Here is a 27,828-nt window from a genome sequence, read left to right as displayed (position 1 = left end):
GTTCTTAAAATAATATTATTACCGAACAGTTTAATTAATATTTAGTTTTCACGTACAAACAGTATAATGTGTATTGTGTATAGATTGCCTTTTCTTTAACACATAGTCAATAGGTATATACTATTTTTAGTTTCATTAATAATTTGTTGTGTTTTTAACTTTTGGGTTAGACTTATTGATGACACTTGTCGTGAAATTCATAGTCGGGTTCTTTTGTTAATATTATATTTTTAATTTGTTGAAATAAAATAAAATGTCAAATGTTTATGTAATCATGTTTTTATTTCTTGTTATTCTTAGAATAATTTATTTTATCATAACTCTTTAGAGAAATGATGACAATATTATTATATAGGTAATGTTATGAGTTATGTATAATGGCATACTACATATTATATTTAATTATATTCTATTAAAAATGTGTAGGTAAAAATAATATGAGTCATCAAATTTCTGACTATACTATATATTGTATGTATAATGTTCAAACTAGTATATGTATATAAAAAAATTAATTAGAATGGACAAAAGATAGAATCAATTTGTTTCAAACTGTTTTTTAGCTTGGATAAAATTGACAAAATGATATTTAGTTGTTTTTATTAACAAACATTTCATTGATCACAATGGTTTTGTTAAATCCATCTAGAATGATTGTAATTATCTCAGTAACTGTAAACATACCTTAAATTAACCTCTAAATTCTAATAAAAGTAACTTATAAAAATATGTCATAGTATAAAAAAGACAATTTATTTACACTTAAATACATTTATAAATGATTATTGACATTGATGGCAATTATACAGCGTTAAATGTTAATACAGCATGATTGCTCCGTTAGTTTTTTCTTCAATGATTGGTGATGGTGACTTTCTCGAGCGATTACTGGTTGCCCAGAACACGATGAAGATATTCAACATGTGTAAAATGGATGCAAGAATGATGAACCTAAACAATCAAAAAATTATTTTAGAGTTCTTAAAAAAGTTGTCTCTTAGTTTATGTTGAAAGCGACTACAGTAATTTAAATATCCAAGTATTAACTACTATATATCTCTAAATGTTCAGTTTGAACAGCCATACCTATTCCCCATGTTCCTAGGTTGGTGTTGGCATAGAACAATATGTTGGTATAAATGATAAAACACGGTTGCTCTACCAATAATGCAAGTTAAGGGGATTGGAAGCTGCGATTTTTCGTCTTTGTCTAACACACATGGAACATAGAAATTTAGACCTGTGTTCATTTCAACGTATCAATTGATTTAGTGAAGCGATAGCCGATATGAATTCTAAAAACTGATTTGAATTTGTCTATAAATGTCAATAAAATGTTATTCGTTGAGTCTTAAACTCTTAAAGCTTTAATATAAGGCTCCTACTATATTGTTACAATGACAATTGAAAAATATTAAAAAAATCCAGTCCCATTTTTTTTTTTATAAGCATTTTAAGTTCAAATCTTGACAAAATACGTAAGAATCACGAAAATGTGCAAATTATTTTGAGTTAGAAACACATAAAAAATTTTATACAAGATTCCTCAACAGTTTGTCTATCTTTATCAAAAAAAAAAAAATGTCTATTGTAAAGACAAATTAAATTATTATGAGCGTTTGAACTTGAATTTTTACGACATTGGATATTCACTGGATTTTTCATGTAAAGATTTTGTTGTATTTCAAAAACGGATACTGTAGATACATTAAATTTGGACCATATTATGTTTATTTTATCAATTCCCAAACATGATAAAATTTTCAAAATATTTTGACTCGTTTTGAGCTGTTAACGCACATTTTCATTTTTCAATATTTTTAGTTTTTTTTTCTATAAATGTCAATACAATTTTATTTGTTGGGTCAAAAATCGTGAAAATGTAATACTAAGTTCTTGGTATATTGTTTCAATAGCGGTTAAAATTATTAAAAATACATAAGCACAATTTTTTTATAAGCTTTTATAGTTTGATTTTTGACAATATTTCAAATTTGAAATTTAAAATGATTTTGTAGTTTAAAATGTATAATATATTTAACTTTAATAGTTAAGCTTTGAAAATTTAAACAAGTTTCCACGTAAATAGGTTGATAAATTACTTTATTCACAATAATATCAAATATACTTAGTAATATCATAGGCTGACTGACCGTTTTCGCTCAGAATCGTTTTTCGGATGCAATGATATATATCATTGAATTAAAATTTAACACCATCCATTGCAGTGACCCACTTGTAACCTACTGTCAGCAGAGCGACACCCACTTGCCCACCTTTTTATTGATTTTAACATCTCCAAAAATGTTTATGTACTGTTTCTTTTTTTTAGTACTAATTTTTTTAAGATTTAAAAAAAAAATGTGGGGTGTTAGAAAAATACCGAAAATCACCGCTTCACCCTTCAGTGGTTTACTGGTATGTATACTCTATTGAGTTGTGTACAATTTTTGTTTCTATGATTTTTAATTATACTTGTGTCTTATTGACTATAGGTACTGATTTTATAAGCTGTCGTTTTGATTATACACTTCCCAAAATTACTTATAGGATCTTTCAACAAAAACTAAATGACACGTATTAAAATTATTTGTTGATCAAGGGTTTTGTTTTTTTTTATCATAACCCAGTTCAATTAGGCCACAATTAGGTACCTATCCTACAAAATGAGATCTTCTTAGTCTCCTCTAGAACTACCTACACTAAGTGAACACCACATTAGTCCAACGTCTGTTGTCCATTTGAACTCTTCAATATTCATCATATTTTCTCCTACCAGCAACAAATTATTCTCCCTATAGTAGTGTCATTAGGTGTACTGTGGATGAGGTGAGTTCAAGCACAAACACGAAATGCGTGATTTCATGAACGAAATTCGTACCTATTCTATATTTTATCTAAGAATTAGACGAAACGGAACGGTGGCGCGGGTGGCCAGACAAAACTGAATTTATAGTTTATTTTACAATGGCCAATGGGGATGGCTAAAATGGCTAGCAGTGAGCTATCTATACACAATTTTATCCAAAAATGGATTAAACGAAAAATGATAAATGATCGTGGAACGATGACGTTTCGTTACAAATAAAATAAATATTATTTTAACAAAAAATAAGGAGGTACACCGTGTGGTAGTTAGATTGGGTAATATAGGTAGGTATATGGTATAGACTATAGGCATTATAGACGTGGTAAATATTCATCAGTGGTACGAAAGACAGAACAGAGGGGCCTTTGCCACCGATCGGTACGTCCTGTCCTTCTCGTAGAGGTCCGTGATCTGGTAAGGTGAGCGAGTTGACCGAATCGCGCTTTTTTCCCCTGTAGGCAGTGATGGGGATTGGAAGGGGTGGTACGTTGTCGCTGCGGCTGCAGTGCTTATAGGTACAGTTGTAATTTGTACTTGCGACTGCTGCGGCCCGCGACAATGAATTGAGTCTATTATTATTGTATTTTTGTAAATTTATATTTTTCTTAATAACGTCATTACCTACCGCCCCGCCTAACTGTCGAGACTAATAATCTAAATAGAAAAACGAAAAAACAATGGAACAAACCAGAATGAGAATCCTAGTGAAGCGTTTCCTTCTGACGTCCATTTATTGCGTCGATCGTCTTTATTCATCACATTGTACTGCAGTCTCTGGAAATATTGACCCACCCACAAACTGCCGGCCAACAGTTGGAAAAACACTGAAAAAAACATGCGAAAACTGTCAGAAAAGATATAAACACTAACAGTATAGAGGGAAGGTCATTTACTTGCACTGATGTTCCAAAAGTAAAGACCCGGTATGCCGGCTAGCGCAGATATAGGAGTGATGGCTGAATTTATGACTGCGAATACTGCTGCAGCCACGGCCATTATGAGTCCGGCTAATACCCCAATTACAGTCAATGCCCATAGGCTGTACACCATAATATCCGGATCCGTTTTCATCATTTCGATCACTTAAAAATCAAATAATTTCTAATTAGATGGATAAATACGATATGTTTAATATATTTTATTGTAAATGTGTTCATGTTTCTAAGGTACCTACGACTGCAGGTGGTGTTAGTTTCTATTATTTTAACACCTATAATATGCGTGATTAACTAATGATAATCTGAAAATAAAAACTGGGAACTCTTAGCTATATCGTAATTTATGATTTCAAAAATATGAAAAAATGAAATAAAACAATTTTTGAGAGTATTCTTAGCCAACCTCCTTGTGGTGTCTCTTGGATAAAGTTAATAGGCAGAAGTGTTTGTTCAACATATTGTCATACACATTTTTCATTTTACTGATACAACAATAGGGGAATCAACTGGTACATACACCTCTTCATAGGCCGGGAAGCAACTAATACATAAAGAAGTCTCGGGAATCAACTCAACAACAGTGCTTTTTTGAACAGGAACCGAATCGCCAATGGGGTATGAGGACCTCACGGACCAATTCGGTACACCAGCCAATATAATACAAAACGTTTGAGGTAGGTACCAGGTACCACGATATGGATGTATTTAAGTTACCTTTAATAGTAGGTTCCAATCATAGATATCTATAATACCTGCAATACACCAAAGGTAGGTACTATCACTAAAACGTTATTTGGAACCTATTCAAAATATATACCTATAAGCAATTTAATAACGGCATAATTATTAATTCGTTACTATACAATTTATCAGTAGATACCTACCTATATGAAATGAAATATACCGTGTAATATCATAATATGGTATAGTACCCATATATTATATTGTATTCCTATACATCACGCGCATTCAAAAATCGTGCGTTATCATGTGTACATGAAAAATAACATTAAAACATTAAAAACCGTACAATTTTTACGTTTTATGCGTATATAGGATCGTTCAGACGCATTCTCTAGTTCCTAATTGACTTGCCGACTTTCGTGAGACGGCTCGCCAGATATTTGTTGTCTAATGGATAAGTATATAATACCTACTCGTATGTATGCCTATATATTATACATAGGTACCTATACTGGTATTATACACAATGATTTAGTAGCATATAAACTCTCTCAACCCATGTAATCGTGTATCCACTAGGTGTCAGGACATTTGCACGGAATTCATTGTGGAACGACTGCGTGAGCGTTTAGAGTGAAACGTACCTACAAATCTTACAGGCTTCATTCATTCGTGAAGCACCTGCATGCCTAATTATGGATCTCGAATTCGTGTGTTGTGTGGGCTACGCGAAAGGCTATACCTATATGTAAGGGAACTATAGGTTTTGTAGTTGTTCTACTTTCGTTGGATTTATTTTTAAGCCTTCACAATGAAATTTGCTTTTTTACACACGAGTAAAACAAGTGCTAAAGTATGTATATCCACCTTTAGTCACCTACAGATTGCAAGTAACTATTATAGGTACAAGAACATGATCCAAGTTAGAATAAAACTAAACATTATATAGACAAGATATATTTCAAAACTTGTTTAATGTTCAGAATACAATATATTATAATATAAAAGCGCGGTGTACCAGAATGACCTGGCAATTTTTTTTATACATAATTTATAATTGGTTGCGCACTACCTACACAAGTACTTTGCTCTACACAAGTAGGTACAGTATACCATTTTTTAAATTTTTTTTTTACTGAAAATAAAAAATGTTGAATATGAACATTTTTATGATAAATCCGAAATATCCAATTTTTAAATCTATTTTTGAAAAAAAATGTTGATGGTAAAACGTCTATTTAAATCAAGTATTTATTTAAAAAAAAATTAATTAAAATATTCTCACTACTTGTCGTTTGTGCATAATTAATCCTCAGCTCCTGGTAAAAATGTGTGCAAAAATGTGTAAGTACGTGGTGACACGAGCGTGTGTGATAAATAATACCACTATACCTATGTCATATCTCTGCAGGTTCAAAAAGATTTATAATTTAAATAATGTTTTAATTTTAAATTTTTTTTGCGAATTTTAACGAATTCGTTTCTATACTAAAATAATTAGATGTTTACCTATTGTTTGAATAACATTTTATTTAACAATTTACAATTTTGTTATTTTTTGTATAATGTAAATAATGACAAATTAATGAATCTAATCAAGTTTAGATGGTCTCATTTTATTTTAGATTTTATTAATTTAAAATGTTTTTATAGCAATAATATGCAAGAACGTTCTATTCGCTCCAAAATAATCAGGAAATCAATAAAAAAAAAAACAAGTTTTCCTAATTTTTTTTGATTTCATACAGACTACGAGCAACAGCTTACATCTATATTCTATATAGGTAAATTATTTTCGAAACAGAAATTATAAAATATAATCTGCAAGTGAACAAAATAATATTAATGTCATGATTTTAATATAGATATCAGCTACGATCTACCTATATATAATATATATTATATATTGGTAGTATAATAATTGACAAAAATTGTTATCGTGGTACATGCCAGTATGCCACATATAGGTAGGTATACTGCTGTCTGCTCACCATCGACGCTGTACGTCCGTAGTCCATAGCCGATATTTAAGTACTTATCGCCGTAAAACAGCCCCAAGTTGACTTGGCCCACAGACTCTGTAGTGTTGGAAGTGCGCCGAGCCGACGCCACGACCCATCGTTTGGAGCCCAGGCCAGCGCCAATGAGACCGATGGCGGCGCACGAGTAAATAAACGTGCAGAATATCAGCCGGCGCTTGTTCAGGTTCATCGTTCCCAGCGATGCCAAACCGTTCACCTGTGGATCAATTACACACATGATAGATTTTAGCAAATTGTATTCAATATTATATTATTAATAATAAGTTATAAATTAGGTAGGTGGTATGAATTAACCCATAACAATTAACAATATTCGCATGATGGTCGACATCCACCGCGATCAGAAACCGATGTACGCGAATTTATTACGACATTATATTGATATGCACCAACGTTCAACCTAATCCCTGCACAGGAGTGTGATGTACACACTATATATTATACCATGTATATGTCAAATATCCAGTTTGAATTTACCGATATAGGCACAATATGAGCTTAAATAATAGGTGCGTCACCACTATATATTATAACAGAAGATAAAAATACCTACCTACTCACAAATTAAATTAGCTAGGTACACGTTTAATTTGTTGACGAATAAAATATAAAATAACAACGGTTATAGATATGAGGTATAACACAATATTTATTTATTTCGTGATGTATCTATATAATATAAAGTAGAAATTCGATCGCTCAAACCGGGATGTTTTCAACCATAATATCTTTGAGTATTGACCATGATTCGATAAAATATCCCTGTGTGGGATAATTTTACATCCGTTTGGACCAACAAATTTGTAGTTAGGTAACTACTGTGTTTTATACATTATATTATATAACAGAGTTGATTGAAAACATGATTTTTTAAAAAAAATCAAAAAAACTGTTTTAATCGTTTAAAACATGTTTTTTTTAAATGATTTTTTCAACTGTTTTAAACATGTTTAAAACAAAATATGTAATTTATTTTCAAAAAAAAATTATTTATTTAATATCTTAATTTTTTTAGCTTTAGACCACGAACTAAGATATACCTAAGCCCTTAGGTATATCTTAGTTTGTGCTTTAGACTTAAAAATCGTTTTTGATAATAAATTATAATTGATAACAAAAGACTGACCTGTTATCTACATCGTGATAAAGAATAATATAATTTTAACATTTTGGCGAGTTTGCGTCACAATATTTCCGAATATGAAATATGATACAACTATACAAGTAAGAAGTACCTATACTGTTAGTAATTTGAATAAGTGAAATCAGAAATTATAATTATAAAATATAAATGTTATAAATTTCAAATTTGTTTATGAAACAAAAAAAAAATAATAGATAGGAGTTGCCAGTATGAACTTATAAACACATAAATTATGTTTTTCTGTTTTAAACAACTGTTTTTTTTATGTTGTTTAAATTATTTGTTTTAAACGTTTTAAACAAAACCATGTTTGATTAATTTAGTTTTGTTTTAAACATCTCAACTCTGTTATATAATATGTTATAGACAAAATTATCGTATAGTTCGAAATTCAACGTTAAGACGCTTTGTCATTTTAATTTCCTTTACACAAATTACAATATATAATCAATATACCTAGTACCAATTACCTATAACATTAAGTGCATCTCATCCCATGATATTTTTCAGCACGTACAACCATACTATAATATAGGTACACTGTATGGCGTCTGCAGTGTTCATTAAAAACGTTTTCGGTGATGCGTTAAAGAGGTTGAGAAAGAGCAAAAAATCAAAATACATTTCAATGACGTGCGCATGTATTTAAGTACCTATGTCAAGTATAATCTATACAATTTGCGAATACTCAGTGAAAAAAAAAACGGACATCCCATGGTAGAAATCAACCATGTATATTATTACTATGTGAGGACAGAGGAAGTCACAGATACCAATTAAACGTTCGGTGCAGCGTGGAAAAACGATTTCGCTCCTTGGTGACTTTCACTGTACCTACGACAAATTAAACGAAAAAAGGACATATGTTGTCACTGCTGTCAGTCAAAATAAATAAATTTGCTCATTTTTAAAAGCGCATGAAACATTATTGTAAATTGTAGACATTGAAATTCACTCGATACCTGGCAAGTTTAGAAATTAGAGATCTGAGATTTATTTACAGTTATCATATTGATAGGTATCAAGGTATCAGATATGTATATCAAGCTATTATACAGGAACAATGTTTTGTCAATGAAAAGTAAGAAATATATTTTTAAATCCAAGATAAATTCAAAACCGTAGACTTTTTTGAAGACTAAAATACCAATTAATAGTTTTACTTTTACCTAATTAGTAATTTTTTATAATATTGCTGTATACGCTAAACGCCTTTACGCAACTATTACTATCTAAAAATCAAACAGTCAATTAATATATTAACGATTGACATAATAGTTAAAATTGCATTAACGAGGTAATCTTCTATTAACAACTTTATAGTTATAATTCAATTTAATCTACTATCCTTATCATAACACAATTTTCATCAACACTAAAGTCATATAATATTTCATGGCTGTATACTTGTGTATAGTTGTGTATACCGCTACTAAATAATTAATTCGAAACCCTATGAGTCATGAGAAAATATATTTAAAATGTATACATTTATATACTTACCGAAACGTTATAAATAAAAATAAATTGAATATGCACCTACATCTAAACATTTACAAATACTTATTTAATTAATTTTTTATGACGAAAATATATAGTTATTATGGGTCAATTAACAATATAAATATATAATAACAGAATATATTATAGTTGGTATTTGGTACAATTATAAACTATGTTTTGATAATATACAATATAAATAAATAAATTACTTTAGTAAATTGGTGTTTAAAATATATGGAAGCGAATTTATTGCCACATATTTATCATATTTGTCGAGTATATTTTCCTCATTTAGACAGACTCATCATCATTAGTGGCCCTCAGGTATTATATAGGTACAATTATAACCAGTATTCCCTATTTCCCTGCAAAGACATAGGCAGAAGTAGTGTAGGTTAATCCTATATCTACCTATGTATGTGCTTACTGCTTATTGAGATCCGATGATTTTAATTGTCCTTTAATTGGTTTTCTATTTCTATTCACTCGCGATAAATTGTTATTTATTTTCTAATACGACTCTTATTAGAATTAATTAAATATCATGATTACTAAAGTAATGAAAAATGATAACATATGTTTCTATTTTCTCAACCACGCATTATTTCTTAAAACTATTTGGATATTTTATGAATCTATTTTGATACGGTAGAAACTCTAGATTAAATTGTTATTTTTGTAAGAACCAGCAGAGAACTGAGAAAATGTGAAGAGCAAAATGTCAAGAATCCAGAAGTGTATTCTGGTATTTAGAGTAAGTACCTACCTATATGTATAAATAAATTTGCTTTCTCAATACTTTTGCTCGAATAAAATAATAGGTATGTTAAATTTCAGTGTAATATTGCGCAATCAACACATTTACAAACTATTTGAGAACCTATATTATATATTATAGTATAGGTAGGTGCCTACCTATACTTAGTAATCGTCTCCCCCCCCCATCGGTCTCACCACGGGGACGACTCTGTACTAATTATTGAAGAAAATTATAAAATCCGAAAAAAATTACATTAGCGTGCTGCGCAAACTATAAATGGTCCAGTTATTAAGTAGCACTTGACTAATGGATGCAAGTATGGTCTTGACACCTGATGTAGTGTGTAGCCATTGACCTTGTACACTCCGTTTATATTTGTATTTATTTATGAATTATATACCTACACAACTGCACGAAGAGGAACGGTCATAATTCTTCACGAAAATAGGGTGTATGATTTATTACAATGGATTTTATTCGATCAAACCTGTTAAACAGTATAATAATATATATACCTTCGAAAATGTACATTATTTAAATTATGATTAAAATGTTTTGGGAAAATTTTATATTATTTTCACAAAGGATAATGTAGTTATTATAATATAAATCGTACTATACCTACACGCTAACGTAACGTTTATAGTTCATACATATTTAAAACAAAAACAATGATGACGAAGCGGTAATAGTTATACTTAATAAATTATTCCAATTGTATTTATAATCGAACTATGTATTCTTATAAACGTGCATTTTAAAGAGTATTAGATATTTTAATTTTGATATCTTGGTAAAAAAAATTGTAATTTATATGTTGTGCCTATTAGTGTGTTAAAATAATGATATATTTAAAACGTTTTAATTATTGTCAGTTTAACAACAAAAATAAATAATACAGTTTCTGTAAATTATGTTTTACATGTTATAATTTATAACTTTAGTATACTTCAGGTATGGTAACCATGCAACATGCATATAAATGTTGTATACCTACCTATAATAACCTGTACGGTCATAGGTGGCCAGGTGGGTACCTACCACTTACATACGTATACTTATTTCATTTGATATTTATTAATTTTATTTGACTGCAGAATTTCTATTACCTAGCTAATAATAATATATATTGTGTCCTATACAGCATAAATGCATAGTACCCATTATATTTTACAGCAATGCGGATGTATAGGTAGACAGTATATATGTATATACAGTATACACTCTAGAAGTCTATACCCCTCATTATACAATACAAAATGCATATACAATTTATATTATTAAGCTAAATGTGTATTTACATTACGTAGGTATACCTACCTATTAGAATATCTAGTAAAAACCCCCTCAACAATTCCCAAGACATTAATTTCATGTATGCGTATTATATATCTAGGGCTCTCATATTTCACACATACTATCACTATATTGGTATAGGTAGGTACCTATATAATAATATATATACCACTGTGCAGGCTTTCAAACGACGGCTTTGACAAAGTAACCTAATAACCACGATGCAGAGAAGATCTTCTCTACATTGTGCGAATAACTAATAAGTATAATATTTTTACTTTATTTACGATGTATGAGGTTTCTAAAGCCTTTCTGTAAAAATACTCAAACACATATTTTAGGTAGGTAGGTACATCGTGTATATTACAAAATCATGTGCGTAGGTAGATCGTAATTTTTAACCGGCGAAAATTCGGTTCAATGCTGATATATGCACATAAATAATAACTAATAAGGTACTTACTAGTTTCATAGGAATAACGTAAAAAAAAAATTAGACTATAAAAAGTGGCACATCAAACACTTTCGTTTGTTTGATAAGACTTCTTTATTTATTTTTATTTCATGCTAACACTTTATCAGTACCTACTACAGATAACCTACACTTAAATTTAAGTTAATACGCTGCAGCCCACATACTTACATATACTTTATTATTATATTATGATCATCACAATTTATTACGTTTTGATTTTTCAATTAAACCATTTACAAATAAGCACCTACTTATATTGAGTTACCTGTATGGTTCAAAGCACATATGTTTCATTTAAAATCCCAGTTAAAATAATAACTTAAAAAAAGTTATATTAAATATTAAGTAGGTACCCATAGGGATATATACTGCAGATAAAGGCATATTATAAGATAAAGTTGTAGAGTTTTTGTAAATAATGGTGTTTCTTTATTTTCGATTCACATTATTGTAAATTGTTATAAGAAATTAAGAACTATAGGTATATTCGTTGGTTTTATTAGTACAACCTATACAGTACTGAGATTTTTCTCGTTTTTTTCTTCTTCTTTTTCTTCTTTGGCTTTTACAGGCCTTTAAGGCCGATTGCCGCAACAACATATTGTCTCCAATCTTCTCTATCTTGTGCCGTTTCTTCAGCATTCCTTACTTCCAAAATCTTCAGGTCTTATTTTATTCTATCTGTCAGTCTTTATCTAGGTCGTCCTCTGGATCTCTTTGCGTTTGGTTTCCATGCAGTTATTTGTCCGATTAGTCCTTTTGATCTCCATACATGTCCAGCCCAGCCTATTCGTGCGCTTTTCAACATCCCAACAATATTGGTTTCGTTATATAATTCTTCTAAATTTTTATTGCTACGTATTTCATATTCTCCTTCATTGTTTATTTATCATAATTCATATATATTTGTAAATTGCCATTTGGCGTCAATAAAATAAAATAAAGTAATATAATTTAAAAATATATTTCTAATTTCATTTTCGTAGTATGCTCATATAATATTTTGTATTAATTACTCATATTATATCATATATTATAATATTATGTACTGAAGTATAATATCTGTATTCTACTATATCCTGTCCACTTTAAAGTTTTACACCAAAACCATATTAAGAAATATATGTTAACAATATGACTAATAAATCTTTATTATCTTATTAGCTTTCATTAGGTTAGGTATCAATATTCAGTAAGTACTAAATAATATAATTATTTAAGTATTATTACTTCACTAATTAAATCAGGAGGCAGAAGAAATTAAAAAGTACTTAAGTACCAATTCACATTGTTATTTTTTCTTAATTTATGCGTATTCATCGTTAATAAATTTGTATTTTATAATATAGGTACAAATGATTCTTTATCACTTTTTTTTATTTTGCAGTATGCGAAGTAATACAATGTAGATTTATTATAAATTCGTAGGTATTATAATTTTAATACCGAGTATACCGTAGTTTATACCTATTAATTTCCATGGTTTGAAGCCAAATAACTAACTCATGTCCGTGTCTTGTTGTTAATCGAATTGAGCTGCGCCGGATGTGCCTACTCGATGATAACTACAAGAAAATTAGCCATGGTCCGAAAAGTAATTAACACAGTGACCTGACCATGGCGAAGACGGAAATGTCCTCAATGTTATATTTTAACATGTTTACAAAGAATGAAATAACCTATAATATTGAATATGTACCTATAATCTATAATAATATATACCTACTATGTAATATTATAAGACAGTGGGTAGGTAGGTAGGTAGGTAGGTAGACGCACGAAAGAAATCGTTAACCGTGTTTAAGTCATTCGTTCATGTTATTATTGCTAGAATTTTTGAAAAAAAAAAAAAGCATAATATACGAATTTGTAAAAAGTGATATCGGAAAAATAATAATAGGTATATTATATTACTGTTATGTTATACAGATTGTATATAATATTATGTTTATTATTCGCGGTTATTTGAAATTTTTCCCGGGCCACACTGTTTGGATTCTGAAAAAATTCATATTTTACCGTATGCATCTCACTTAATAATATATTTATGTATTATATATTTATATATGATTATTATATTTTTTTATCGATTTGATCCGGATGTCATAACATACAACACGTACCTACCTATCGTCATCATATTGTCGTAGTTCCAATATCACTACCGGCTTAATAATTATATTGTCCCGAGAATTTTGTAATGAATAACAAATACCTACATGTCAGCCCGTCATATTAATTCAAAATATGTAATTAAAGAAAATATATTCTAATAAAAACAAGCTTTATCAAAATATCTATATTGAAATATTTTTATTTATTTTTTAAAATTATTTTACACAACTCCTAAACATAAGATATTAATAGAAGCGCGTGCTGGAGATCGAGGGGAATTATTGACATGCTCTAACGATTACTGTAGTGTATGATTATTATATGAAAGTATACAGAATATACGGTTATATATACATTATACATATTATTATTATTGGCTTTCACGTGTGCAATATCAAAACCATTTTACCAATAATACCACGACACAATGATTGCGATCAAAATATCAAATTAGTTTTAATATAAATATAATATCGGTAGGTGCACCGAATTTTCACTTTCCCTGTGCACACAAACGCTAATTATTCCGATGAAATTGGGTCAAGGTTACATATACATGCGACATGCGCGCTGATTTATCAAAATTACACATGACAAAATCAAATATATCTAAGAATATATAATACTATATGCCTACGTAAATAATCTATACTTGTATATAGTATTTTATGATATAGACATATTATCATTACCTATAGATTTTTTAATTGGATATGTTGATACATGCATGTACAATGTAGGTATATATTGCATTGGTCGATGCAGTCGTCTTATCACGTTATAATTTCGTATAAAATATTTAATATTAAATGGTGCACGAGTCCACGTCTTGCATATTAAATTTGATGCACACGTGAGCAGGGTCAATGGACCGCTCTTCGGACCATGGGTTTGGCCGATTAAACTGGCTTACGGCGTGATCGGAGAGATGATTCGATAAGACCTTATGAAGAAAAAAAAATGAAAAACAAAAAACACGCCAAACAAAATGGTTTTGTACACATTGCATAAAACCGTAGGTTTATATAAATAAATGCATTAAGTAGGTCGAAAACGACCAACGCGCGATGTATTTATTGCGGCTAAATGTAAATATAAATAAAATTATGAGGAAAAAATCGCGGGCGTTTAAGTCTCCGCTCAACATCATTACCGTACGCGCAAACCAGTCAGATAATAATAGTTTCAAATGTAGGTATAATGGGTAGTATTATAGGTATTATTATTGATTATAAATACTAGTATTTATAATTAATGGTATTATGTATTACTGTATTAGGTAGGTACTATTGTCTATTTGTTATAGATATAAGTCCACAAGGATTCACTTATTGAGTTACCTATACTAAGTATGTACTAAGGATAATATATCTATGACAATGGGTTAAGTAAGTATGGGGCTCATAGATGATTATATAATGTTAGTAATTAGTATATTGATATATCAATATAAATAGTTTGTAAAAATAATTCAAGTATAATAAATACTAAAATAATCTAATATTACATAATATAGCTTATATTTTTGTAAGCCCGTTTTTAAGGATTATTATACTTAGTATATAAACATTTGAATTACTATTAGAAACTACTCATAAGAATTTTGATTTAGATACATCAACATTTAAAAAAAATCATCCATTAAATAATTTAAAGAATGAAGGGGGATTCTTATTATTTGAAAAATAGATGTTGGTATTGCTATAAGAGTGACAGTACACTCCTTAAGTAGTACAACAAATATCAGAAATATGAAAATTTGATCTCTAAGTTAACTTAAAAATTCTAAAAACTATAATTCAAATAAATGTACCTATATAATATTTCAAGGAAAAAATGGGGATGAGCATGCTTAAAAAATCACCATGTAGGTATATAATATTATAGCAAATTATAGAAAATGTATTTATTATTACTTGTATAATGTATAATATATAGGATTTAAATAATAAATATAATAATAATATAAAAACAAATGTATAAGAAAAATAATTATGATTGATCTTTTTGTTCAACATTGACTTAATATGAAGTGCTATCATTGGATGGTTCCTCCTCCCAAATCTTCAAAAGCCACTTTACATATTATATTTTTATTTCCTTATGTTTATTGTAGGTACCTACTATATTAGTTTAAGTACTATCGTACTAAATATACTAATTACTTATAAGTCCTAACTCCTAGACCTTAGCAATGTGTAATACAGGTTGTATCTACCGGTTAGTTGGTACCATTAATATATATTATGTAAATTATTATATATAGGTAGGTATTATATATTGTGGTAGTAGGTATGTATGTACCTAGTACCATTGAATTTAAATTTATGACCAATGCTAGTATACCTACCTAACATGTATATCAAAATTGTTTTCACATATTAAAATATGTAGGTACAGTTATAAAATGTAAATTAGATATATTATATACCTATCGGCTATCTGAACAATAGATATACTATGTAATTTACAAAGATATTATTGAATACATATTTAATATTCATATAAATCATTTAATAATACAAGTTTTTAAGAATAAATTGTTGATTTAAAAATAATCAGATAATATGGTTTTATTATCTACTATCGTAGGATGCAAGTCCACACCCTCACATTTTTTGAAAATGACTGCAATGACACCATCGAATAAACTTTAACTTTTAAATACAGTGCAACTCTATATTTTGTAGGTAACATATAAGTACCCCATGAATGACGCTTTACTATATTTTAATGTATACATTTGAATCATTTTTTATCATGTTACAAAATTTTAATAAGTATAATAATTATACTTTATGTTTATTATAATTTATGATACTAATATAATATGCTTATATTGTTATATGCAAGCCGCAAGGTAAGTACTAAAGTACCTACGCATATAATATATAGTAAAAGTCCCTAGGCTCATAGTGTGTATATTAAATAAAAAGTAAAAACCAATTATAAGCTACACAATGTAGATTTTAAGAATTAAGATTTAAGACATAAGTACCTATTAAACCTGATAAACGAGATGTATTTATTTTAAATTTAAAAATACTATATTTTACAATACGGAAGTACCTATATTATTATTTTAAGCCTCTAACATTCAAAATTAGTTAATCATACACTTATATATTATATACATCCAATACAGGAATATCAGGTACCTATATATTTGGTCGTATACAGACAGTAGGTATTGACATATGTGTTATAAATTATAATTGTATTAGCTTATATACATTTATCTAAATATATTTTTAATCAGTAGACACTGTACACTAATGTAAACTTTTACATTAGTTCCTGTACCTATATCTATTGCCTATAATAGCTACGTACTAAATATGTACTAGATTGGACATTATTTTGTAAAATGCAATAAAATTCAGCTATAATATTTATGAAGTAGTTACATTAACTGTATATTATATAATATTTGTAGTATCAACCATTCTAGCAGGAATCTAATCTAAAATATATCTACTCATTATTCGGTATATATTATATTTAGGAACATTTCATACGTACTCACAAGTGTTTAAATTATATATATGAGATTTAAATATAACGACTTTCGCATCTTATTTATAAGGTTTAGTAATACAGGGCAAAAGTATAAAATTATAATTTAATTCTCATAGTCAAACCCGTTATTTTTTTACCTATAGTATAATATTATTTGCATAATATATACCATTAATATGATCGTTATATTTGAATGTTAGAAGAAATCCATTGTCTGAAAGACCAATCACATATATCATTAATACGTCTTACAATTTACATATAGTATACCTAATGCGTTATGGTTAATATAGTCTATTTCCAAAATTAATTTTATTTTATAGTTCATTTCATATTTATTCTATAGTCTATAGGTTATAGGCGAGTAGGTTTTTATTTATGTATATATTTAATACAAAGTATAATAATAAAAGTACATAATATGTGCTATCACTGCTAACTGTATTTGTTTATAGGTATCTATATACTAGGTAGGTCGGTACATATAATACATATGTATAATGTAGATACTAGATATTATATTGCATTTTATAGGTAGGTAGGTACTTATAGTCACAATAATCCCACACAACTTCAGCTATGATTATTAAAAATATATATTAATAGGCATATTATAAATTGCCCAATCGAAATTTTAGAATTTGAAATATTATAATATTGTGGGCAATTTATTGATGTGCAGCTATCATCTATTAATAAATGCATGTATATGCGTTCAATAACGTTTTATATGTAACAACGTAACGCTGTAGCCAACCGCTGAACCGCATAAAACAATACGTAAAACGTGACGCGTACCTATTATATTATATTATTATAATTTATTAAATCGCGGATGGATGATCATCTGGAATGTTAATAGACTATATTATACGATATAATAATATAAAGTATGCGCGTAATATCACATTTTCCAACATATTATGCAAAATGTAATTGATTAAAAACGAAGAGAAAAATATAGCTATTATATTAATTGCATAGAAAACGAATACTATTATTATAATGTTATTATATAGCCTGGGCCCTGAGACACTATTATAAAATATAAGATGAGGTACACCTAACACTGCAGCGTCACTGTGTCAATACGCGTAGTATAATATTATATTATGTTTATCGCGGGATGATTGCAGCATTGTTTGAACGCAAACCAACGAATATTACAGCTGGTCAAGTTTAATTTACTACAACATTATATCTGCCTATAATCTATATTATATGTATATTTTAAAATCGAACGCATCAGTGAGCACATCGATTTGAACGAACTACGATGTATTGGCCTGTACTATGGGTATTATTATACTTGATGGAGACCATACGGCACTATATATACATAAAACTAAAAATCCATATAAAAATCCGACTATAGGTACCTTACAAACGCATTTATCAATATTTATGTGCGTGTACGATGTAAAATGGGAACGACGATTAGGTATATAGATGTATATATATATATAAATAAATAACATATTACATTGTTATACCTATATTGTGGCAGCCTAATATAGGAGGAGGAGTGTAGATATTATGACGATCGCGATGAGCGATCATCTGACCATCGTTACATTACTATTATGGTATTGATCGATAATACCGATATCTGATATATAATAGAGTTCTGTATTGTAGGTGCATGTGCGATACGGTTTGGCGCAGATCTCTAACCATCGGGTGTAAAATAAAATATCATATATTATTATATATATATATATATATAGGTACGCCGTCGGTCACCGGACAAAAGGCTGCAGACATTGTTACATCATGAAATTATAACATATACACAATATATACTATATAGGCGGTACCCGAGTGTTTTTTTTACATCAGACTTTATCGTTTACAATAGTATTATTCACCCCGCGGTTTAAAACGCAACTGTGCACATGGAAATGTATTTTTTACACGGTACACGACGCATGGTCTGATATAATGCATCGAGTTCCGTTCTCGTGTTATTAATATCAGTAAAACGTCAAAGTCGACCTATAGATATAATGTACGTATTGTGTTACAACAGCAGTTATATAGGTACACACTATAAAATAATTATAATTTTTATATATAATGTTATATGTATTTCCTTTCGATTAAAACCAGGGATCGCAGTCATTGCGACAGGTGCACGCCGAAAAGGGGGGCATGCAGTGCTACACGATATATATCGAAGCTATAATATTATTTTATTGTGTATTATTGTATATACATCGCATACTGCAGTGTGTTTTTTATACCACAACAGCCGAATGCACTTTACAACAATTTCGGCCGACCCCAACGCTGGACGAGACACTATCTGCAGCTGTTGTATGGCTGTACCTATATATTATATACATAGACAGATACTTATAAAATGAGTCGAAATATTTTCCACAGCAGACTATATAACATCGTATAATATAATATATAACCTGTTTTACAGCTACGATATATTATTATATGATGCTTATATATATATATAGAGACCACTATTTTTTTTTTTTTTGTAACAACCAGTGTCCCGACATATATTATTTTAATTTTTAAGTACTTTCGGTCAAATAATATATTTAAAAAACGCACTGTCAGAAACAAAAACACATCATATTATATTATATTAGCATCCATATACCTATATAATATAATATAGGTGACTGTGCAGTGTACACGCGGTGAAGCGGTGAAGACAGACAGACATAATATATATACTACATCGTCGTAATATAGGTATAGATCGATCAAGTCGTCTGGAAAAGGAGAATCCTTACAAATATGTATTAAATAAAATTACAATATATGCGTGCGAATACTATAACATGAGAACTCGGTTTGGTACAAGTCGCGATCCACAGACTATACGTCCCGACATTTTTCTCCATTTTATATTGTAACCTGATTTTTTACAACGTGAACGAGCACTAATTAACTTTGCCCTAGAGATTAGAGAATGCTGTGCCAAATCCTATACGCGTCTGATGGTTTGCTCGGTGCACTTTAATCACTCCGATAATGAAATCATCACGCGTAGTCGTTATAACGACGACTTGGCATGATTTGTTTTTCGTGTAACCTTCAGATAATTTTTCAATTACCTACTTACGTCTATCCTTAAAATAATTTATTACGATGATTATCGTTTTAATATCAATTTTCGAGTTGGTCTTAAACAGTTTTAAATTGTGGCCATGATGTGATGTAGTTAAGGAGTTATTAAACGGAAAAGAAAACTTTTTTGTACTACATAGGTACCTAATAATATTATATTATCGACCAACGTAGTAAGGTCTAAGATGGTTTATATATTTTATCATTTATTATTCGGGTGTTGGCTGTTTTTCTTCATATTATTCACAATTCCACTATTACTGTATATGCCATAATTTATATTATACTATAATATACTATAATAATATAGTCATATAGATTGTCACTTAAATATTACACAATATATATTATTGAAGTGCCTAAGTGTATAGTTTAATATAGAATTGTTGGTTAAAAAAATAGTGTTATACATTTTTCTAAAAGTCAACTATTCACATTATGCAGTATGCACATCTCACATAGCAAATAATAATATTATCAAATATACTTATTACGTATTATTATGTATTGTAAACCGCATAGGTATTTATCCTTCTTTTAATATTCGTGGTGGCAAGATTTGTCTCGAGACATTGTACCTTATTGTGTTGTCGAGCTTTTATGCAAGAACCTATTTTCCTAATAATAAAGCCTATAATATGCTGTCAAACAAACCTGCATTTTATCGACTAATGAAACGTATTGTTTGGTAATTATAATATCCCCGTACGACTTACGACTGCGACCCTCCACGAGACGACTGTTGTCGTTGTTATACAATACACACAACGGCGGTCAAGGTTGTTACTATTGTTCCCATCAGAAACCAAGCGTACACAACAATACTGTCGCCTACTCGCCTGTCATAGTGTCGTCCGAAGTCAGGCTCGAATGCAACCAGTAACTACTAAGTACCTCTACTTACTATTAAGTTTTTAATATGTAGAATGTTGATGTATCGTATATTATGCATCACACGCGACGTAACATATATAATGGAATATTTTACGTCTTTACTTTCAACAACATATTATAGGTACCTACCAACGTCCTACACAGATTCTTGTTTAAACTTTAAATACGCATGCGCGCATACACATAATATTGGTATCAATATTATATCGTAAAACGTATTGAAAAAATGTTATGCGCCTATATGTTTACCACGTCCCATCTAATATTGTTTGTCAACAGAAAAAAATTTTCCAAACGCAAAAATGTGGGTACCTACATAATATTCTAATAAATAATAATTAACGGTTCGTCGGCGCACATAAACGCAGTGATTCGCGATTGTGTATACGCCGTTAAATTTTAAACACAACAATAACTCAGTCACGACGATTTACGACTGTTATTAAATCGCCATTGCGCATGAGAAGTCCGCGTCACCGATGCCTGTATACATTATACCTAGGTATAGGTAGATACAGCAGCCCCTGGAAACCGCGTTCGTAGCAGCTACCATATCGCTATAATAATATTATATAGACGCGAATAACAATTACTGCGGCAGCGCATCTCTTTGAGTAATTACAAATCGAAGGCGAAAGTGCAGCCGTATAGTATACTGGCGGAATGCCTAAACAGCTATTATAGTCTATACATTATTATTGTGGCCGGTGCAGTGTTGTAACCGTAAAATGTCGTCGAGCAATATTGGCGCTATAATAACCGTTATTATTATTTAGGTATTATTTCTTACAGAAACGCGCGCGCCGCAATCTCAGCAGCAGCAGGCTCGTCGCCCATATAATAATAATATTATAATAGTTGTAGTATAATATAATACCATAATAATAATATAGCGTAGGTACGTATTATCGATGATTTTTTTTTCGATTTCAAAGAAAATATTATAATATTGAAATGGCTGTACAATATATAGTCACATATAGATATTGTGTATTACACGCAGTTATTTTGTAGCAAGTGTGTATATTGGTAACTGCAGGTAAGGTATACATAATACGGGGTAAATCTTTTATCAAAAAACACGCTTCTAAAATACTATCAAATATTTTGAAAAATAAATTTTCTTACACGCAATTTTAATAGTCGTTAAGAAACAACGTTTTTGAAAAGATTATAAAAATAATTTACAATTTTTTGTCGCAATATAGGTTTTACTTTTTTCCATTATTTCAAATCAGACTATTCTTCTGATTATTTTGATACATATAGAAATACTATTATATCTCATTATAATTTTAAGCCAGTATATAGTTTATGAGATATAACTTCATAATTATTAAAAATATATTTTTTAATGATTTCATGAGCGGATATATAGGAGTGACACATAGGTACCTCGCAAAAGGTTTGTCCCCTACAACTCCACTCACGTATTAACTTTAAATACTTATACATGAGTTATATCACTCATTAGCTATTCACCCGAAATTTGATTTGTACACGTCAAAATACTCCGAATATTAATATTCTGCTTAGGAATATGAAATATCGTCGTATAGAGCTGCGCGGGATTGTCGGTGCCGTATATAACTGCAGCGGATTAAACATCGTCCTTCAGTCTAAAACAATGAAATTCGCTTTTCGTTTCGAATAACCGCGAGGTCGCCTCCGTGACGTTTTGTTCCGTACCATCATAGGCAGGTACAATATTATAATAATATTAACCACGCGCGCGACTGCAGCCTGCTGCAACCAGCCGTTTTCCCCTCATTTCTTATAAGCATCTTTCTCGGAACGATCCGATCGAACTGCAATATTGCACAACTACCACACTATATACCACGGTATACGATCCCCCCGCAGCCGGGATCACGATGAGCACCTATATATAAACGCGTATTTATATATATATATATAGGTACATATCGTGGGAAACGCTGCGGATAATCGTCGCGGAGCGGAATCCACGCGCGGATTCCTCACGAATACAGTAATACGTCATACAATAATATCATATAAAATAAAACATAACATACGAGCAAATCACAGATAATAATATGCGGTAATATGAGGTAATATCGAGATTCGAGGCGACGTATTGAAGTAACAATATTAAAATATATTATAATAATATGTAATATGACGTGTCTCGTACAGCTGCAGTCGCTCGTAGGTACGCGAATGCCCACAATTACGTAATTACCTGTAGGTACGAGTTAATCCTATTTAGGTACAAGGTAGGTACCTAGGTACCAGCGCTTACACATGCACGGTGGCGTCATCCATTTATATACCTACACGATACGTAAAAAAGTCAACGCCGTCGCAATTTTTTGTGTCGGCGTCGTGCTTACGCGCGGTCTAGATACGCAGTCGAGTCTCGAGGGAAATACAAATAAATTCTACTAGGTATTTATGCGTATTTTTCGAGCTGTACACAACTTAAAACGAATTCAAGGGGTAAATAGTTGAATAGTTTTCACTTGGCGAAACGATTTATTCAGTTGTGTCAAACAGTGTGTTTAGTTGAGAGTAGGCACTAAAATTGATTATTTAAAAAGTTGTAGTTTCACGGTTGCACCGACTTATTTTACAGTAGATTATTTCAACTATGTATAAAATACTGAAATAGTATCTCAAATTTAACCATTTTATGAAACCTCGAACCTATATATTGACTCGGCTGTAGTATAAATTGTACAGCGACGGAACGACGATAAAAAACCCGATCAAAAGTCATATTATAATAATTATACTGTATACGCAACAGGTATATAGGCAAGTACACGACGAGTTTAATAATGCGAATACTGATATATAACAAAATGACGACGGATAAAACTGGGTTTGTGGTACGCGACTGCTGCACCAGCTGTATAATATACACTGCATGCATTGGCGGACCTTGTAACGATATTATACACGGACTCGATCGATAAGGTTCATTATTCTGTGGATATATTCTACATCTATATGCGCGTACTATCACTATAGGTACATGTATGTAAACAAACTAAAAAAACGCACGAGAATTGCGGAGAAAAACGTTGTACATAATATGGGACGTGATGCCTGCGCACTGCACTATTTGTGTATAATATTGAAGCATTTCTATAGCAGAGATTCATAATAATATTATGTTAGGTGTACGAACCGTTTGCATACATTAGATTACAATTGTTTATTATTATTATTATTGACTGTTGCGGTGGACGGACCAGCTGCCAGTAATCAATTAACTCTCATAGTTTAAAGTATAGGTAGAAATTTAATTGTAATATGATGTGCGCAGAATTTTTTTCGCTGGTTGTGCAGAGTAATTGTATGGCAGAGATACATTTTCTTACTACTATTATACTACAATATAGCAATATAAGATAATTTTATTATTGATTAAAGTCGGTTTTTTTTTTAGTGTAAAATATATATTTAAAAAAAATATATGTTTAATATGTTTTGTTACGTTACATCTTACCTGTAATTCAAAATTGTAGTAATGAATTTTGTAAATAAATCAAAAATGTCAAGTGTGTAGAATTATTGTTTGAAGTGCGCACGCCTTATGTATGCATGTGGTAGCCAGCAAAAGTGCCCGTACAGATGAAATACTATATTCAGTATATTATACACTACCCTACGTATATGGATACTAATTGGATAGCAAGTATTGGAAGTTGAATCAATAATATAAAAATAAAACTCAAAATTCAATCTCACCTTTTTTTACTACCAAAATTCATACATTTTTAAATCTTAAAAAAAAATTACAATAATGTAAATCCAAACTGTAAAATATCAAATATAATATATTGATACATACTTTTTTTTTTTCCTAGAGAAGACCTTAAACCACTACATGATACATACCTAATTGTAACCTTTAAAACATGCATAGGAAAACAATTGGACTCTTTATTAATAATTATTGAACATTTAATTTTAATGTGACATATTATTCAAAAGAGATAATACCGACGTAAAATCAGTTTTAGAAATTGAAATAATTGATGGACGCAATTATAGGGACAGTAGGAAATACATTATACATATAGGGCCTAAACGAAGTTATTGACCTAGTACTTTATAAAATAAGGGTAGATACTTATTTGGAAGGTTTTAATTTCAGAATTATTTTAAATGTAGTTATTACAATTTAAAACATCAATAATTTGATGCCAACAGTCATAAGTCATAATATAAAAAATTCCTGTAATATATTTACTATTTAAAATATTATATTAATTTTTAAGTTCAGTACGATTCACCTGATTTAACTTAAATTGCATTAATATTATGATGTTTTATGTAAGTAGCTTTATTTAAACTAGTATTACCTATTTTCTTTATTAATTATTATTATTTAATATCACAGTAATAACATGCATATTTTGTAAGAAATGGACTAACACAATTATTTGTGTGACTTTATAGCAGCTAAAATTTGACCAATTACAAATGATGCGATCGGTTATAAACGTCGAGGAACATTTTATTGTGATTTGAATAATCGTCATATATTCAAATACCTAAATAGGTACCTATACAACTTCGGACCTTCCATCTCAAATTATATTTGTAATCTACTACAATAATAATCTACTAAACACAATATATAATTATGTACCTACTACCTACTATATAATATATAATATTATAAATACTTAATATTATTTTTTATAATTGTAAGCCGTCATGACTGGATCAATTTACATAAACAAGTTACGAGGATTTAAAATTTTAATATAACTAGTATCTATCTGCAGCAGTTTTAATGTATAGGTTAAAACAGATTATAACTCCCAAAACTCTGCCAATATACGTTAGTTACAGTTTCGCTTTTTTCAAAAATGTAACGATAAAATTATGCGATTTTATAGTAAGTTCGTGTATTATGTTTAAAATGTATATGTACTCACATGATAAATATTCCGCAAGAATAATAATTATTCAAACGAAGCAATTATAACCACTTGTCCTTCCGAGTGCCGACGGTAGTCACACCATTCACACGTAGGTACGGTATATTATATGGTAGAAATATACAGGAATCAACCGATAAGCGAAAAATAACTATTATGAATATTAATATCAGATTCACCGGCTCGACTATTTTCAATGAAGAAAATGCATTGTTATACACGAACCAGCGGCGGTGCGAACTGAATAAACGAGGACGAATCACGACGGGTTCGACAGAAACTGACGGTGGGTCCGAGTTCCGCTCGTTCCGTGCCGGTCGTGTGTCATCTCCCCACTCTGCACATTATATATTTTTTGCTGTAGGTAACACTATCTACATATAGAGAGGTACCTACACCGAAAACTACATGCTGTACACACCGTTTAATACCAGGTATAGGTACAGCTGGTGGGCGAAGGCTTTGGTGCACGGTGAATTTTTCTTCTTTTTTTTTCCACATCAGTAGATATACTGCAAAATAAAATAAATGTCGTTTCCTCTTGAAAACATAAAGAAAATCTTACCTATAAACTATATATTGCGGTTGCCTGCCTAAATGTATTATAGAAAACGAAAAAAAGATTCTACGCGTCCCTGCGCGTCTATAATACCGTGAGGCGCCACGCGGTGTATTTATAAACGATGCACCGATTAGCTGCTATACACAATCCTGTTCCAATATACAATACAGCCAATACAGGTAAATTCAAAATTTTACTCACTAACGATTTATCGACATCTTAAATTTAATGAGTATTACTGTGTATAGTACATAGGTATACATAATTCTTGTTCGGTAAAATCATTAAGTCTTAAGGGGGTTCACCTTCACACTTAAGCCGTGTTGTGTCGTTAGCACATTTTGGTCCACAAATCTGTAACCATACGGCTAAAAGTTGAATATAATCAACTATGCGGTATCGTTTGGTTACTGTGGTATCGCGTGATCAAATAAAAATATACCATATGGAATACCTTAATTAAACCACGCGGTTCAGACAATCAGAGAAAATTATTTTACACGACACGACACGATGTAGTATATGAACCCTTTTAATGCCTATTATTATTGGTAACGATTTCTAGATTGTACCTATACCGTACCCAGTACACTAGCACAATAGTACCGTTAGTAAATAACCAAGCAAGTCCGGACTTGTCTACTTTTCACACTTAATATCGTGACCAAGGTGAGTGTCCATTAACATATTATAATATAATTACATAAACAATATATGAATCGGATATACGATACCTATAGTTGGTAGGTATCTCGTTCAAAGTCATTCTTATTTTTTGGACAGAAATGTATTGTAGGTGTAAAAAAATATCGCGTTCAAAACAGTTAAATTGTGATTTTCTAAAAAAAGAGGACTTGCCTTCATGTTGTAGGGAAGCAATCATTAATATTTTAAATTTTAAAACAATGATATCTTAATTTGTCGTGTTTACATAATATATAGTAATATATATTTAACATAATATTATAATATTATATTATATAAATAATATCTATATTAGGCGGTTCAGATGGTT

General features: G+C 30.1%; 1 protein-coding gene across 1 annotated transcript; it reads right to left on the bottom strand.

The window, feature by feature from the left end:
- Positions 1–450: 450 nt before the first annotated feature.
- Positions 451–26,533, bottom strand: LOC100166516 (clarin-3). The gene is given in 5 exon segments (NM_001326654.1): positions 451–951; positions 3,558–3,693; positions 3,763–3,951; positions 6,483–6,729; positions 26,249–26,533. Coding segments are annotated over 4 exon segments (678 nt in total). The 5' UTR covers positions 6,703–6,729; positions 26,249–26,533; the 3' UTR covers positions 451–818.
- Positions 26,534–27,828: the final 1,295 nt, after the last annotated feature.

The sequence above is a fragment of the Acyrthosiphon pisum genome, chromosome A2 (genome assembly GCF_005508785.2).
Source record: "Acyrthosiphon pisum isolate AL4f chromosome A2, pea_aphid_22Mar2018_4r6ur, whole genome shotgun sequence".
NCBI classification, from domain to species: domain Eukaryota; kingdom Metazoa; phylum Arthropoda; class Insecta; order Hemiptera; family Aphididae; genus Acyrthosiphon; species Acyrthosiphon pisum.
The sequence above is the reverse complement of the archived record's forward strand: the minus strand, read 5'-3'. Positions and strand labels throughout refer to the sequence as shown.